At 44.8% G+C, this 16,990-nt stretch overlaps 1 protein-coding gene and 1 long non-coding RNA gene across 2 annotated transcripts; both read left to right on the top strand.

Moving 5' to 3' along the window:
• The first annotated feature begins 288 nt into the window (after window positions 1-288).
• LOC110367913 (OX-2 membrane glycoprotein) lies at window positions 289-3,766 on the top strand. Its single transcript, XM_036128524.1, has 4 exons — window positions 289-351; window positions 455-793; window positions 2,427-2,729; window positions 3,666-3,766. The coding sequence occupies exons 1-4, from the start codon at window positions 300-302 to the stop codon at window positions 3,764-3,766; spliced, it is 795 nt and encodes a 264-aa protein (XP_035984417.1). The 5' UTR covers window positions 289-299.
• A 139-nt stretch (window positions 3,767-3,905) lies between these two features.
• Window positions 3,906-4,400, top strand: LOC118557713. Its single transcript, XR_004927951.1, has 2 exons — window positions 3,906-3,935; window positions 4,146-4,400. It is a non-coding gene; the product is annotated as an uncharacterized LOC118557713 (long non-coding RNA).
• Window positions 4,401-16,990: the final 12,590 nt, after the last annotated feature.

Raw genomic sequence — 16,990 nt, 5'->3', positions numbered from 1 at the left:
TGTATTACACTTGCAGCCTTATCTGGACAGGGATAAAAGAACAAAGTTCATTATGAGTTTGTACCACTGCATGAGGAAAACAGGGATTATGAGAAAAATATGTAGGTAAAATACAGAGAAAACTGTGCTAAATAATAGAAATAAATGATCAAATTGAGTTCCAAAGGCGATTTCTTGAACGGAAGTGCAGTATGGTTTAAATTGGGTTGTTGCTTTTAATTCCTATTAGGATGTGGAATATTAGTTCAGTCCAAACTCGGTTACTTTCATTTCAGTGTTTCTGGCTCAAATGTAGAGCAATGGAGACTCGTGCAGTTCTGTGTCTTTTTATTCTGCAGCTTTTTAACAGAGGTGGGAGAAAGTTTCTGTTCATACAGACTATTACCACTTGGGAGGTAATGCTTCAGCCATTTGCTTTTGTTAATAACAGTCACATGATTTCACATTTATACAGGTCTAGCAGCTTTGATCCAAACCCAGCAGACTGTGTTGGCAGCAGTGGGAGAAGATGCTCTTCTCAGCTGTCACCTCCGGCAAACTGAAGATGTTCGGCAGGTCATCTGGCAGAAGGTCTTGTGGAACAAAGAGAGGAACATCGGCTCCTACAGCGAGCATTTTGGTCAAACAATTATTTCTGACTTTAAAGATAAAGTTCAGTTTACAGAAGCTGGACTGCAGAAGACCTCCATAGTCATCAGGAATGTTACAGAGCAGGATGAAGGATGTTATCGCTGTTTGTTCAGCACCTTCCCTGATGGAGCTCTGACAGGGAGAACCTGCCTGGAGGTTTATGGTGAGAACCAGACTGTACAGTCATGGCCAAAAGTATTGAGAATAACACAAATATTATATTTTCACATGATCTGCTGCCCTCTGGTTTTCATGTGTGTATGTCAGATGTCATCACATACGTACAGAAATACAATTGCAATCATAATATGAATAACAAAAGCTTTTAATGACAGAATGAGTTAATGCAGCAAGTCAATATTTGCAGTGTTGACCCCTCTTCTTCAGGACCTCTGCCATTCTCCCTGGCATGCTCTCAATCAACTTCTGGACCAAATCCTGACTGATAGCAGTCCATTCTTGCACAATCAATGCTTGCATTTTGTCAGAATTCCTAGGTTTTCACTTTTCCACCCGTCTCTTGATGTTTGACCACAAGTTTTCAATGGGATTAAGATCAGGGGAGTTTCCAGGCCATGGACCCCAAATCTCTGTTTTGTTCCCTGAGCCAGTTAGATATTACCTTTGCTTTATGGCAAGGTGCTCCATCATGCTGGAAAAGGCATTGTTCATCACCAAACTGCTCTTGGACGGTTGGGAGAAGTTGCTCTTGGAGGACATTCTGGTACCATTCATTATTCATGGCTGTGTTTTTAGGTAAGACTGTGAGAGCGCCGACTCCCTTGGCTGAGAAGCAACCCCACACATGAATGGTTTCAGGATGCTTTACAGTTGGCATGAGACAAGACTGGTGGTAGTGCTCACCTCGTCTTCTCCCAACAAGCTGTTTTCCAGATGTCCCAAACAATCGGAAAGGGAACTCATCTGAGAAAATGACTTTAGCCCAGTCCTCAGCAGTCCACTCCCTGTACCTTTTGCAGAATATCCGTCTGTCCCTGATGTTTTTTCCTGGAGAGAAGTGGCTTCTTTGCTGCCCTCCTTGAGACCAGGCCTTGCTCCAAGAGAGTCTCCACCTCACAGTGCGTGCAGATGCACTCACACCTGCCTGCTGCCATTCCTGAGCAAGCTCTGCACTGCTGGTAGCCCGATCCCGCAGTTGAAACACTTTTAAGCGAAGTCCTGGTGCTTGCTGCTCTTTCTTGGGCGCCCTGGAGCCTTTTTGGCAACAATGGAACATCTCTCCTGGAAGTTCTTGATGATGCGATAGATTGTTGACTGAGGTGCAATCTTTCTAGCTGCGATTCTCTTTCCTGTTAGGCCATTTTTGTGCAGTGCAATGATGACTGCACGTGTTTCTTTAACCATGGTTCACAGAAGAGAAACAATGATGCCAAGCACCAGCCTCTTTTTAAAGTGTCCAGTGGTGTCATTCTTACTTAATCATGACAGATTGATCTCCAGCCCTGTCCTCATCACTACCCACACCTGTGTCAATGGAGCAACCACTGAAACCATGTTAGCTGGTCCTTTTAAGGCAGGGCTGCAATGACGTTGAAATATGTTTTGGGGGATAAAGTTCATTTTCTAGGCAAATATTGACTTTGCAATTAATTGCTGTTATGCTGATCACTCTTTATAACATTCTGGAGTATATGCAAATTGCCATTAATAAAACTGAAGCAGTAGACTTTGTAAATATTAACATTTGAATCATTCTCAATACTTTTGGCCATGACTGTATTACAGGGTTATCTTCTAGAACTAGATGCTGATCATGATGGTTGTTCTCTGTCCAGAGCTGCATGGACCCGTCCTTAATGTCAGCACATCAAGCTCTCCTGCAGGGTCAGTTGTGTCCTGTTCAGCCACAGGTCGACCTGCTCCCACTGTAACACTGACTGCTCCACAGCAGAACCTCAGCTTGTCCCTCTACAACACCACCAGGGTGAGCAACAGCAACGGTACCGTCACCGTCACCACCACAGCTCTGCTGTCAGCTTCCAGCAGCACACAGGTTGGATGTTCAGTGTCAGTTCTCTCTGCTGCTCCCAGAGAGCTGCTGCGCACCGTTCCTGGACCCTCACACACGTCTGATCATGGTGAGAAACTCTTTCAGAGACTCACATTTATAGACTGATGATGTCTTTGTGATTTTAAATGTTTAAATTTCATTTTGAACGATCTGGATCACGGGGCAGAGATGGGAGTAGGCTTATGTTCAGATTCTTAAATGTTGATTTTTCATTTTGTTCTGTTGTCATTTCCTCTTCTTCCTGAAGGATGGCCTCTGATTATTCCATTCCTGATGGTGGCTTTCTGCACTTTTATTTTCCTGATCCATCTGAACACTCTCTATAGTTCCTTGACCTTTCAAGGGGTCAACAGTAAGAAGTCTATCGTGGGGAGGAAAGGAGCTTCAGACTTCCATGCCAATTTCAGACAGACTTGAACTCCGACATCATTACGTGACAGAAATTATCATGGGAGATATGAGTCAAATCTCACTTTTTTGTTGATCTCTGGGATTCCCACAATCCTTTGCGCCATGTCACGCAAAGGTTCATGGGCTCCTTTGCGCCAGTAAGGGACATTGCAAGGTTCCTATAGGCTAAACTAGCTGTGTGAGGAAGCATAGAGGCTCCTTTTCCTACCTCCTTCCTTACTGACTGCACTATTCAGACAGCACTTATCATGGTGACCGCTGACGCACTTCCGCTGTGGCAAAAGAGTCCAAACTCAATAAGGGTATGTGGATGGAGCCTTAGTGTGGCAGCATTCACTTCTGAACTAGCATGTAGTGACAATGGACAGCTGCTTGAATTTAGTATTGCGTTGCATTGATCTTCATGTGTTAGAATGGCCTAGTCAAAGTCCACCTAAATCCATCTGAGCTTTACCTGCTTTGCAAAAAAGAATGAGCCAAAAATAGATAGATCTGTAGATGTGCAAAGCTGTTGTAGTGATACCCTAAAATACCTGCAGATGTTATTGTAAATGTTAATGTGTTGTCATGTTCCTTTTTGATTTTATTAAAGGGAAACCTCAGATCATTATGGTAGCTCTACCCGTTGGGCTGACATGCATTTTGGTTGTCCTCATATTTCTGTGTCTAAAAAAGAAAAGGCAAAACAGGTAATAGCCACTTTTGCTTGACAAATAAATCCCTTAAAATATTAAGAATTCAAGTGTAGATGGATGTATTCAACCATTAAAAACTTATAAAACAAACCTATGAACCATTTTCTGTCACTCAGGGGTCTGGAGGGGAGCACAAGACCAATAAAAACAACCCAAGACCCAAATGAGTAAGAAAACATTCTAATTAAACAACCTTTCTCTTTTTTTTAACTTTAGCTGTATTGAAAGATATTTGAAACTATTTTTTCTCCTGTAAAATTACTTTAATATCATGTTGAAAGTTAAACATCTTTATATTTTTGATTCTTTACCTTTTGTTGTAATTTTGCCAAAATGTTACTTTCTGACAGGAATTTAACTAATATCTTTATTTAAAGGATGAACATAGGATTGACAAAGGATTGTGATATCAGACTGCGACCAAGTGCCGAAAGAGTTCAAGGAAAAAGAAACTTAACATCCCCATCTTCAGTGAAAAAAGAACTTTTTTGATGAACAATTTTGTTGTCAGTCTGGGGTGAGAGTTAATGATCAGGCTGCTGATGTTTACAGGAGATTTTGTGTTTCGTCAAACCGGAAGATTCCCATTTTTACAGCTCCTGCCAAGAGACCTTTGATTGTACGTCTTCTTAAATTACAGGAAGTGAATCACAGTAACGAGAGTTAAAATTCAATGTTTGTTTCACTTTTTTTGTTTGATTTACTTTTTTCCTGTTTACCTTTACATCTCTCTGCCTGTTGATTTGTTCCCCTCTAATCAAGCAGCTGGTTGTACGCAGCTGAAAGAAGATATCGGAGAGCCAAAGTCCAAATTTAAACAGGTCATGTACAAATGACATAAAAATCTGTTTTGGAAAATTTTATTTAGTATTTTTGAAAGATGATATAGCAAATAAATTGTCCTTCTTGTTTGTATTACACTGTCCTCTGTTATCATAAAAAAGTTGCAAAATTTTAATTTAAACTGAATGAAATAGAAAAATTAGCACCATTCTAATTGGAGACCTTTTATTTTTAATTAGGGCCTGTTTTGTTTTCTATGATAAAATGTGACTCTGCATGCCGTGCTGGCCTTTAAATGTTCTGAGGTTCTGGACTAGTCCAAAAATGTCCAGATTCAAAGAAAACCTATTTCTATTTATGTAAACATGCTGTAATATACTGAGGAAAAAATAAAGGCTTTTTCTCTCTAAAAACCGTTCTCCTGGTGGTTTGAAGCCCTTCAGTTGGGTTTATGAAGCAGAGCCGTGTGCGGAGACTCTGAAGGTGATGATCTGTGGAGCAGAACGAAGCGCCTTCAGACCAACCAAGCACCTCCTGATCAACCCTCTTCCTCAGCTGGAGCTCCAGCTTCTGGCTCATTCCTGGATTTTTTTTTGTCTGACATTTTTATGAGACAAATGGTGCCCGGGAACCCTTTCTGTTGTGATGAGCAGTAGCTCAGGGGAGTTAGAGGTGAGCTATGGAGTCACAGGTTGCAGGTTCAACTCCTGGGCTATTCCACTTTTCCCTCTATTGAAAGCAAAAAGCAGCAAGATGCCCTCGGGAGTTGAACCTGCGACCTTTAGATAACAGTAAGCCATCCAGCATGTCTTCTTAGTGTCTGAGCTACTCACACATCTACACAGACATCCACGTTTCTTGTATTTAACTTTAATTTCAGGGCATTTGAGCAAAGAGAGGTGTTGACATTACAAAAAGAGGCGTCGACATCCCAAACCTTCGTCTCCTTCTGGAAAATAGCCGATCAGGTCCAACCAGAACTCTTTGCAGCAGGGTTCTGCTCCACAGATTCTGCTCTGCCTTCATTGCAGAAGCAAGTTTCCCCTCAGAACATGAACAACTGGGGTTTTCAGTTTAGAACGTCCTCACATGCTGGAAATGGACCATGTTTTAAAATGATTCGTTTAAAGCTTAAAATCTTTCCATCCAGTACATTGAGTTTGAAGCCTGGGAAGGTCCAACTTTGATTCTGGTCCTGTTCATGAAATGCAAATAAAATAGGTGGATATTTGCTAAATATTCAAGAGCTCTTCTGGTGAGGAAACAGACGTGTTGAAGAGGAATAATTTCAATCAATTTGGACTAGTTATGCATTTAAAAAAAGGTAAACTTTGAATTAGCACTAAAACAATGGTTCTGAAACTTTTAAGATAAAAACAGTAACAGAGACTGATGACCCACTTTTAGCAGGTGGTAGAGAGATTAAAGTCATAAAATTTAAAAATGCAGTCTTCCCCCTGTGCTACAATGAGGAATGTTGTGCATCTTGTAAAGTTTTACTTTGCTTTCGGTTTCCTAAATAGGAAAATATTGAATCTTTTTAGCAGATAAGCAAGAAATCATCTCACATCCCCCACTTTGGAAACCCTGCATTGAAATATACAACAGGTCCAGTTTCTAATACATTTGAATCAACGTAATCCAAATATAAAATAAACGCCTGGATGCCACAAAAGTTTTAAAAGCGTTTATGTCAAGCTAAAATAATAATAATAATAATTAATAATAATTAATAATAATAATAATAATAATAACGTAAGGCATGCAGTTAGTTTTCCATCATTTTATTAGATTTCTTTTCCAGTGACATACATATATCTCACTGAGGCGTGGTGCCATAAATGCACATGAAGAAGAAGAACCAGAACAAACACATACATTCAGAAAGCTGCATCAACACAGGCAGAATGTCACACAACTCAAGGCGGTGCAGCTCGGAGCCGGTCTCATCGTCAGTCACCTACTGCTACAGCGCTGTGCTTTATCACCAACAACCCTGGTTCTGACCCGAGGACTGGAACGCTGCACAGGTTGTTCTGCTGGGTTTGGGAACCGAGACAAAGAGGAACACAGGAGAGCGTCTGCAGGGCCATTTAGAGACGACCGAAGATAAAACCAATCTGATTTTCGGGGTCCTGAGAGGAACAAGCCCCCCCTCACACTGTACCCAACCTGGCTGGTTACTCTGTCCCAGTCACCAAAACATGCAGATATTTCACTGGTTCTCTGGTGGTGTCCTCGTTTCCCAGTGAAGCAACGAAAGAGTCCCCAGGTTTTAGTCCTGCTGAGTTAGTGTTTGGACATACACCTCTTGGTCCACTTTAAGCACTAAAAGAGGAAGTTTTAATTCCAAGTACTGGATAGAATCACAGGGTTGTTCCATGTGCTTCCTCCATCCAAACCGGGTCAGGTCACAGGTCAGACTGTCAAACAGGAAGTGAAGGTTTCCACTTCCTTTTATAGGGTGGGGCAAAGCAGGTTCTAGTACCTGGGCTGGATTTCTGGGTAACTGAGGCCAGAACAAGTCTCTACCGTCTGTCTGTCCATCTGATCCATGAAGAAACTGAAGCTTACATCAGGTGATACCAGAATCACAGCTTTGTCATAAGAACCTTCCCAGTGGAGCAGCTGGTCTTTAGACCAGGGTCTCAGGAGAAATCTGTCTCTGAGGGTTTAATTCTGAATGGAGATCAATAAATGTTGGCTTTTATTCTTCATTTGGTTGTCTGAGAACTTTACACTTTGGAATCATAATGTCCAACTATTTATCAGCAACCAAAACTTACCAGAACCATTCAGCTCAACTTTGGTTTCATGTTGTAGTGTCCATCCAACTGGTCAACACTTGTTTGTATCATTGCTTTTCCTTGTTAGCTTGTCAGTCTTCAGGAACCTAAAGAGAAATTACCCTAGAGACCACACAGAATACTTTCTACAGACTGAGCTGTTTGATCACACAGCTGAAAGACTTTCCTTTTATGACCAGTCTTTGTTTTCACTAAGTGACCTCACAGTGTTAGAGTTTAGGTAATCTGAGCTAAACAAGTGTAAAGTTGCAGGAGATCTCACATTTACTGCACATTATTTTACACATTTCATCAGGAGAAACATGAATGAATAATACATGTTAATCTAAACAGAGTCGTCTTGTTTTCCTCTTTTGTAGGTGATCACATAGATAAGCATTATCTCTGTGATCAAAGGGGTGGAATGTTATAGGAACATTATCCTAAAGTCATCCTAAAAAATTACCTGATGCCACTTTAGATATGTGAGCGCTGGAGACACGAGAACTGCACATCGGCTCCACTATCCGCTGATTGCTATGGTCAATGTTGGCGGAGTTGCTGTGCGGGATAATGAATAAGATATGGCTGTCTTTGTTTTATCTCTAGGTAAGGCTGCGGTCAGGTATTAGTGGGAGCCAAGAGGCAGAGGGGAGTCAGAAACAGGGCAGATGCAGGCTGCAGCGGGACTGTTGCGTGTGATTACTTTCATCTATGTGATCTCTGCTCTGTTTCTCAATCAAGTGCTGGAACTTTACCACTTTACCGTTTCCTTATTCATCAAGTCTGGGAAGTCAGTTGTTGTTTGACTTTCATACCACATATGTCTATCTACTTTTGGAAAGAAAATCTTTTGTATGCTGATTAGTGATGAATTTGAATCTACAGTTAATTTGATCAAATTTAAGTTCTTTTGTTTTTTTGTTGCCATAACCTTCCAAAACTTCCTGTATGTCTTTTCTCCCTTTCCCTGCATAACTGCAGCGTTTCTCTTGTTTGATGGTCTTGACTATGACCCTGTAAACTAACCAGTAATTTAATAACAATTGTGTTCTCCTGATTTCTAATGCCATTTGTCCATATTCAAGTTACAATTTCAATGCTCCTGTAATTATTCTTAAAGCTTACACTCTGTATTTTTAAGGGTTGTTCCTGCTGCCCCCAGACTGCTCCTATTCTCCGTGTGGCTCCGAGAGTCTTTGTTGAATGAATCCTTTAAAAAGCAGCTGAAGACACTTCTATTTAGACAACCGTTTACTTAAATTTATATATTTTTGATGTTATCCTTGTAAGCTGTTCTTGAGATGTTTGTATTTGGTGTTTTTACACAGTGTAATAAATTCCCTGTCTGACTTTTATCTTTGAAAGGTTCTATATAAATAAAATTTTATTTACTTTGTGTTTGCCAGTTCTTTCACATAAACTAGATTTATCAATCTATGACTTTTAATCTGTAACCGGATCTAAAATAGGGTTTGACGTTACCTTAATTGCGCTAACAAAGTTTGCAAACACATGTTGAGAACATAATCTCAATTAAGTAACTTTACGTGATATAATGGTTGTCTTAATTCAATTTGGTTACAGTTTAGTGGCTGTTCAATAACAGTTCTATTTACTGAATAACCTCAACCAATTTAACTGTGTTATACCATCAGAAGTTAAATTTAATTATCTCTTTCAAGGTAAAAGTGATAAATTATTAGATTGGAGTAGCTTCCTAGGTACGTCAGCAGGTAGAGAATGTACCTGGCAGTTCCAGTGATCCAGAATTTAAATTCTGATGTAGTAAACCCAGTCTTTATGTTCCCAATGGGAATGGTCTCATAGTGTAACGGTATTGTTGGCGGTACAGAGTGAGCCATTCAAGTTTCTGAGTTCAAATACTGCTTATTCGTACAAAGTTTTGCTATCAGAATGATGGTAAAAACATAAATGCGCTATGAGAATAGGTTAGAGAGAGAATGGTCTTATAGTGTAGTGGTAGTGTGAAGGCTGTTCTGAGCTCAAATCCTGCTTTTTCAGATTTACTATCAGAATGATGGGGAAAAAATGAAGGTGCTAAGAGAACAAGTTGGACAGGGAATGTTCTCATAGTGTTTTGGTGTTGTTGGTGGTGCTGATCAAGTCGTTCATGGGAGAACAGGCTAGTGAGTGATTGTTCTCATGGTGTAGTGGTATTGTTGCTGGTACAGAGACTAATCTTCAAAGTTCAGAAGGTCCTGAGTTCAAATCTTGCTAATTCTTACAAAGTTTTGTTATCAAAATGATGGAAATAAAATGAAAAAAATAAATGTGCTAGGTGAACTGGCAGGAGTGTGTGGGCTCCTGTGGTGTAATGGTGTTATCAATTGTACAGACACTGATATTCCAAGATCTCCAGCTCCTGTGTTTAAATACTTCTAATTCTTACAATGTTTTGCTATCACAACAATGGGGAAAAAATACATGTGCTGGGAGAACAGACAAGTGAGTGATTGTTCTCATGGTGTAGTGGTATTGTTGCTGTTACAGAGACTGATCTTCAAAGTTCACAAGGTCCTGAGTTCAAGTCCTGCAAATTCTTACAAAGTTTTGTTATCAAAATGATGGGAATAAAATGAAAAAAATAAATGCACTAGGAGAACTGGCAGGAGTGTGTAGGCTCTTGTGGTGTAGTGGTGTTATCAATAGAGAACAGCATTCAAGTTTATGAGTTCAAATCCTGTTTATTCTTACAAAGTTTTGTTATCAGAATGATGAGGAAAAATTAAAAAAATAAAGGTGCTAGGAGAACAGGTGAGAGACCGAATGGTGTAGTGGTGGTGTTATTGTCTGTACTGAGAAAGCTAATGACAGTTCTGAGGTTGTGAGTTCAAAACCTGCTCTAACTCTCACAAAGTTTTATCAGGATGATGGGGAAATTTTAAAAAATAAAGGCGCTAGGAGAACAGGTGAGAGAGGGAATGGTCTCATAGCATAGCGGTGTGGTTGGTGGTACTGAGAAGGGCATTCAAGGTTCTGAGTTCAAATCCTGCTTATTCTTACAAAGTTTTATCAGAATGATGGTGGAAAATTTAAAAAATAAAGGCGCTAGGAGAACAGGTGAGAGAGGGAATGGTCTCTTGGTGTAGTGTTGGTGGTACTGAGAACGGCATTCAAGGTTCTGAGTTCAAATCCTGCTTATTCTTACAAAGTTTTGTTATCAGAATGATTGGGGAAGAAAAATAAATGCGCTATGAGAGCAAGCTTGAGAGGGAGCGGTCTCATAGTACAGTGGTGTAGTTGTTGGTACTGAGCAGGCTGTTCAAGGTTATGAGGTTATGAGGTTATGAGTTCGTGTCCCACAGGAGGTAGTCATGGTGTTGTTATCAGAAAGGTGGAGAAAAGATAAATGTGCTATGAAAACAGGTTAGTGAGTGGATGGTGTAATGGCATTGTTGATGGTATAGTCTGATGTTCAAGGCCTGCAAGTAGTTACAAGGTGTTAACAGAATAATGGTGGTTAAGATAAATGTGCAAAGAGAACAGACTAGGAAGGGTGTGGTTGGTGGTAGTGAGAAGGATATTCGAAGAGTGTAGTTGGTTAGTTCATCAGTGGTGGTGTGCCTGGATCAAACCTTCCTCTGAGGTGGGCTGGGGAGGGTGTGGTGTCAGAATAACATGTCCAGATCTTGGGTAAAAAGACAGCTCCCCCAGCCCACCTCAGAGGAAGGTTAGATCCAGGCCCAAAGTAGGAAAACAGGCCACAGTGTAGAATGTGCAAAGGGTGGTGGTTATGGTACAGAGTAGAATGAGGTTGGTAGTGATGCTACAGTGTAGAGTAAGATTGCTGATGATACAAAAGTTTATACTGAATGTTTTTTTTACCCAACACAGGGAGGGGTGGTGTTGATCTAGCCTGTACCATAACCACCTCCCTTTGCTCATTCTAGCCTGTACCATAACCACCTCCCTTTGCTCATTCTAGCCTGTACCATAACCACCTCCCTTTGCTCATTCTAGCCTGCACCATAACCACCTCCCTTTGCTCATTCTAGCCTGCACCATAACCACATCCCTTTGCTCATTCTAGCCTGTACCATAACCACCTCCCTTTGCTCATTCTAGCCTGTACCATAACCACCTCCCTTTGCTCATTCTAGCCTACACCATAACCACCTCCCTTTGCTCATTCTAGCCTACACCATAACCACCTCCCTTTGCTCATTCTAGCCTACACCATAACCACCTCCCTTTGCTCATTCTAGCCTGCACCATAACCACCTCCCTTTGCTCATTCTAGCCTGCACCATAAACACCTCCCTTTGCTCATTCTAGCCTGCACCATAACCACCACCGTGGTTTGAGCCTGGATCAAACCTCCCTCTGAGGTGGGCTGGGGAAGGGATCAACTTCAGCACATGTGTTTCAGACAGAGCCCCCAACCCACCTCAGAGGGAGGTTTGATCCAAGCTCAGATCCACTGATTGAACTAACCCACTACACACTTTGAACATCCTTCACACTACCACCACCAACACCCTCTCTAACCTGTTCTCCTTGCATATTTATATTAACCACCACCATTCTGATAACACTTTGTAATGATTAGCAGGACTATATACACCATGAACAATGCTACTACACCATGAGACCACACACCCTCTAACCTGTCTCCCTAGCACAACCACCTTGTCTTACCACCATTCTGATTTGAACTCACGACCCTCAGAACTAGGAATGGCCTCCTAAGTAACACCAACAATACCACTACACCACAAGACCATTCCCTCTGCAACTGGTTCTCCTAGTGCATTTATTTTTTGCCCCCAATCATTCTGATAACAAAACTTTGTAAGAACTAACAGGATTTGAACTCAGAACCTTAAATTGCCTTCTCAGTGTCAGGATGCAGCTTATTGGCTGCATGCTGAGCCTCTCTCCCTCTCTCTTGTTCCTGCGCAGCCTGATCAGTTTCACCTGGCAGGCTGCAATTAACCCACAACTGCTTCCACCTGTTCCCACCGCTTTATCAGACTCACCTCTTTCTGTTCCCGTCGCCGGTCCATAGCGTTCACTCCCGCTCAGTCCATGCCAGTTTTTCTTGTCAGCTCCGTTTGTACCCGTCAGCCTGAAGACTCCTTTCACCTGATCTTGTTACAGTCAGCCCATAGACTTTCCGACAGTTTTGTTTCCTCCAGTATTCAGCTCAGACGTTCAGACCTCCACCGCTCGGCTCAGACGTTCAGACCTCCACCGCTCGGCTCAGACGTTCTGCTCGCCACTGCTCTGCTCTGCTCAGATGTCCTGCTCTCCAGTGCTCGGCTCCAGAGTTCCTCCCGGTCAGTCTCTCCACACTCCTCCTGCCAGCCAGCTTCTACACCCTTCACCTCCGTCCGTTGAAAGACTCTGGTCTCATCCTCCATCTTCCAAACTATTCAATAAAACTCACTCATAAGAACTGACTCTGTGTGTGCGTGCTGTGTCCGGGTTCATCCCAGAAAAATATATCATAACATTATGGACCGGCCAAGGGATGAACCCGAGCACGCACAGAGCCTGGTGTAGAAGCTGGTAGGATCTGCCTCGCCTCCGGTTCGTCTCGCCTGGGTCGCAAAGTTGCGACGCCACGCTTCCGTCTCGCCTCGCCTGGGTCGCCGTGCGGCGACGCCTTGCCTCTGTTTCGCCATGGTCGCTGGATTGCGACGTTACGCTTCTGGTTCGTCTGCCGAGGTCGCATCCGCGACGCCCCGCTTCTGACTCTGTTTCCTGGTTCGTCTTTTGCAAGTTCCGCCTCCTACGCTGCGCAGCCGTTAAAGACGGCGCTCCTCGTCGTCGCTGCCCAGCGTTAACTTTTGCTGCTGCCCAGCAGATTCAGACTTTGCTGCCCAGCGCCTTCTGGTTTTTGTTTGGAGTTATTTTTTGGTGTTGTGTTCTAGATCTGCTTTAGTTTCTAGTCTTTTTGTATATTTTTTATTGTTTTAGAAGATTTATTTCCGCCTTCCGTTCTTTGTTTTGGCTCAACCTTAGTTTTTGCTTTACTTAGGATTTTTTGAGATTTATGTTGCTTTTGAGTATTGTGTTTTATTTTGTTGGTTTTGTCCGGGTTTTTGTGTCCCAGGTTTACTCTAGTCGTTCGGGTTTTTTTTTAGTAGTCTAGTTTTTGGTTTTCTTAGTCAGCTAGTTCGGGTTTTGTTCTCCGTCTTCTTGTTTTAGCCATAGCCCTGATTTAGTGTTCTAGGTTCGCCTTAGTCTTCTGAGTTTTGTTTTTGAGTTCCAGTTTTTTATTTTAGACTTCTTGCTTGCTTCTGTACAGATTTCTAGCTTTAGTTATCTAGTTTTTCATTTATTTAGTCGTACTTGCCCTCATCTCCCTGTTCTGTTTCGTTTCATAGTTTTGCTTTAGCTTTTGGTTCCTTTCCTAGTTTACCAGTCTTGTTTTGATTTTTCAGTTTGAGACCCTGTAGTTTCGTTAGCTCTGTAGTCCCTGTCTTGCCCCTGTAGTCCCTGTCTAGCTCCCGTAGTTTCAGTCTAGCCCCTGTAATTCCAGTCTAGCCTCTGTAGTTTCTGTCCTAGCCCTGTAGTTCTAGTCTTGTTCTGTATTTGTTTTTTTTTTTCTTCCTATTTTTAGTTTTGTTTTGTCCTTATTTTTTCCCCCCTTTAGTATTTAGGTGTCGGGGTTCCTGCGCCATCTGGGTTCCTGCGCTGTATGGGTTCCTGCGTTGGATGGAGTCCAGCGCTCTTAAAGGTCCCTGCGTTCTCTAGGTCCCTGCGCTTTCTAGGTCCCTACACCCTTCTCCTGTTTTCGTTGTATGTTTTGCCCTGTTTAGGTTAGTTTAGTTCCTTTCCGTAGTTGTTTTGTTCTGTCTTGCCCTAGTGTATCTGTGTTGTTCCCCTGTTTAGGCGCGTGCAGGTCGCTGCCAGAGCCCTCCGGCGCACCCATGTCGCCGGCTGAGCCCTCTGGTGGGCCAGACTGTCGCTGCCCTGCGCATGCAGGTTGCCGCCAGAGCCCTCCGGCGCTCCGATGTCGCCGGCTGAGCCCTCTGGTGCGCCAGCCTGTCGCTACCCAGTGCACGCAGGTCGCCGCCAGAGCCCTCCGGTGCTTAAGTCGCTGTCTGTGCCCTCTGGCGCGCCTGGCCTGTTACTGCCTAGCTCACCCTCTTGTTGTTGTTCCCTTGTTTAGGCGCTGCCAGAGCCCTCCGGCGCCCCTATGTCGCCGGCTGAGCCCTCTGGTGCGCCAACCTGTCGCTGCCCAGCGCACGCAGGTCGCTGCCAGAGCCCTCCGGTGCTTAAGTCGCTGTCTGTGCCCTCTGGCGCGCTTGGCCTGTTGCTGCCTAGCTCACCCTCTAGTTCCCTGGTGTTTAGGTCTTGTTTTCCTGGCGTTTAGATTTAGTGTTCCCCGGCGTGTTAGGACGCCCTCTGATTCTCGGTTTCCCGGCGTGTTAGGACGCCCTCTAATTCGTGGTTCCCCGGCGTGTTAGGACGCCCTCTTTTCTCGGTTCCTCGGCGTGTTAGTACGTCCTCCGTTCTTGTTCCCTGGTGTTTTAGATATTCCTGTTTCCCTTGTGCCCCGGCGTTCCCTTTGCGCCCCGGCATTCTTCTTCCTTGCGTCCCGGTGTTTTCTTTCCTCGTGTCCCGGTGTTTTCTTTCCTCGCGCCCCGGCGTTCTCCCCACGCCCCGGCGTTCTCTTCCCCAAGCCCCGGTGTTTCCCTCACGCCCCGGCGGGTTTTCCCCTGGCGTTTCTGTACACCAGTCATGTTCCAGCAGGAGTTGTTGAGCCTTGGTGTTTTCGTACGCCTGTTCTTCCCTCTGGCGTTGTCGTACGCTTGTTCTTCCCTCTGGCGTTGTCGTACGCTTGCTCTTCCCTTTGGCGTTGTCGTACGCTTGCTCTTCCCTCTGGCGTTGTCGTACGCTTGCTCTTCCCTCTGGCGTTGTCGTACGCTTGTTCTTCCCTCTGGCGTTGTCGTACGCCTGTTCTTCCCTCTGGCGTTGTCGTACGCTTGTCCTTCCCTTTGGCGTTAAGTACGCCCGTTCCTTCCCTTAGGCGTTAAGTACGCCCGTTCCTTCCCTTAGGCGTTAAGTACGCCCGTTCCTTCCCTTTGGCGTTAAGTACGCCCGTTCCTTCCCTTTGGCGTTAAGTACGCCCGTTCCTTCCCTTTGGCGTTAAGTACGCCCGTACCTTCCCTTTGGCGTTAAGTACGCCCGTACCTTCCCTTTGGCGTTAAGTACGCCCGTTCCTTCCCTTTGGCGTTAAGTACGCCCGTTCCTTCCCTTTGGCGTTAAGTACGCCCGTTCCTTCCCTTTGGCGTTAAGTACGCCCGTTCCTTCCCTTTGGCGTTAAGTACGCCCGTTCCTTCCCTTTGGCGTTAAGTACGCCCGTTCTTTCCCCTTGGCGTTTGTACGCCCGTTCTTTTCCTTTGGCGTTAAGTACGTCCGTTCTTCCCTCTTGGCGTTTTCGTACGCCTATATTTTCCCCTTGACGCTGTCATGCGTCCGTTTCGCCTCGGCGTTTCCCTCACGCCCCGGCGATCTCGCTCCTTAGGCCCCAGCGCTCCTCTCACGCTTCGGCGTTGTTTCTCCTTGGCGTTTCCACACGCCCGTTCCTTGCCCTTGGCGTTTCCATACGCCCGTTCCTTCCCCTTTTGGCGTTTCCATACGCCCGTTCCTTCCCTTTTGGCGTTTCCATACGCCCGATCCTTCCCTTTTTGGCGTTGTGTACGCCCGTTCTTTCCCTTTTGGCGCTGTGTTGCGCCCGTTCCTTCCCTTTGGCGCTGTGTTGCGCCCGTTCCTTCCCTTTGGCGCTGTGTTGCGCCCGTTCCTTCCCGTTGGCGCTGTGTTGCGCTCGCTCTTTCCCCAGCGCTGTCAAGCACTCGTTTTTTCCCCCGGCGCAGTCAAGCGTTCGTGCCTTTCCCTGATGTGCCGCCCCCTGATTGTGCTTTGGCACATCAGTGTTCTCTTGCTCCTTGGTTCCCCGTGTTCTCTGGCCCCTTTGGTTCCCCGTATTCTCTGGCCCCTTTTGTGTTTGCAGGCTCTTTGGTCCCTCAGTGTTCGGTTTCGACTCTTGCCCGCCTTCCTGGGCCCCCTCCACCCGCCCGGCGTGGGGATTCTGGGCCGTCCGGTGTCCGGCCTTGGGGGGGGGGTACTGTCAGGATGCAGCTTATTGGCTGCATGCTGAGCCTCTCTCCCTCTCTCTTGTTCCTGCGCAGCCTGATCAGTTTCACCTGGCAGGCTGCAATTAACCCACAACTGCTTCCACCTGTTCCCACCGCTTTATCAGACTCACCTCTTTCTGTTCCCGTCGCCGGTCCATAGCGTTCACTCCCGCTCAGTCCATGCCAGTTTTTCTTGTCAGCTCCGTTTGTACCCGTCAGCCTGAAGACTCCTTTCACCTGATCTTGTTACAGTCAGCCCATAGACTTTCCGACAGTTTTGTTTCCTCCAGTATTCAGCTCAGACGTTCAGACCTCCACCGCTCGGCTCAGACGTTCAGACCTCCACCGCTCGGCTCAGACGTTCTGCTCGCCACTGCTCTGCTCTGCTCAGATGTCCTGCTCTCCAGTGCTCGGCTCCAGAGTTCCTCCCGGTCAGTCTCTCCACACTCCTCCTGCCAGCCAGCTTCTACACCCTTCACCTCCGTCCGTTGAAAGACTCTGGTCTCATCCTCCATCTTCCAAACTATTCAATAAAACTCA

The sequence above is a fragment of the Fundulus heteroclitus genome, chromosome 24, assembly GCF_011125445.2.
Source record: "Fundulus heteroclitus isolate FHET01 chromosome 24, MU-UCD_Fhet_4.1, whole genome shotgun sequence".
NCBI classification, from domain to species: domain Eukaryota; kingdom Metazoa; phylum Chordata; class Actinopteri; order Cyprinodontiformes; family Fundulidae; genus Fundulus; species Fundulus heteroclitus.
Note: the sequence above shows the minus strand (reverse complement) of the source record. Positions and strands in the feature narration are given on the sequence as shown.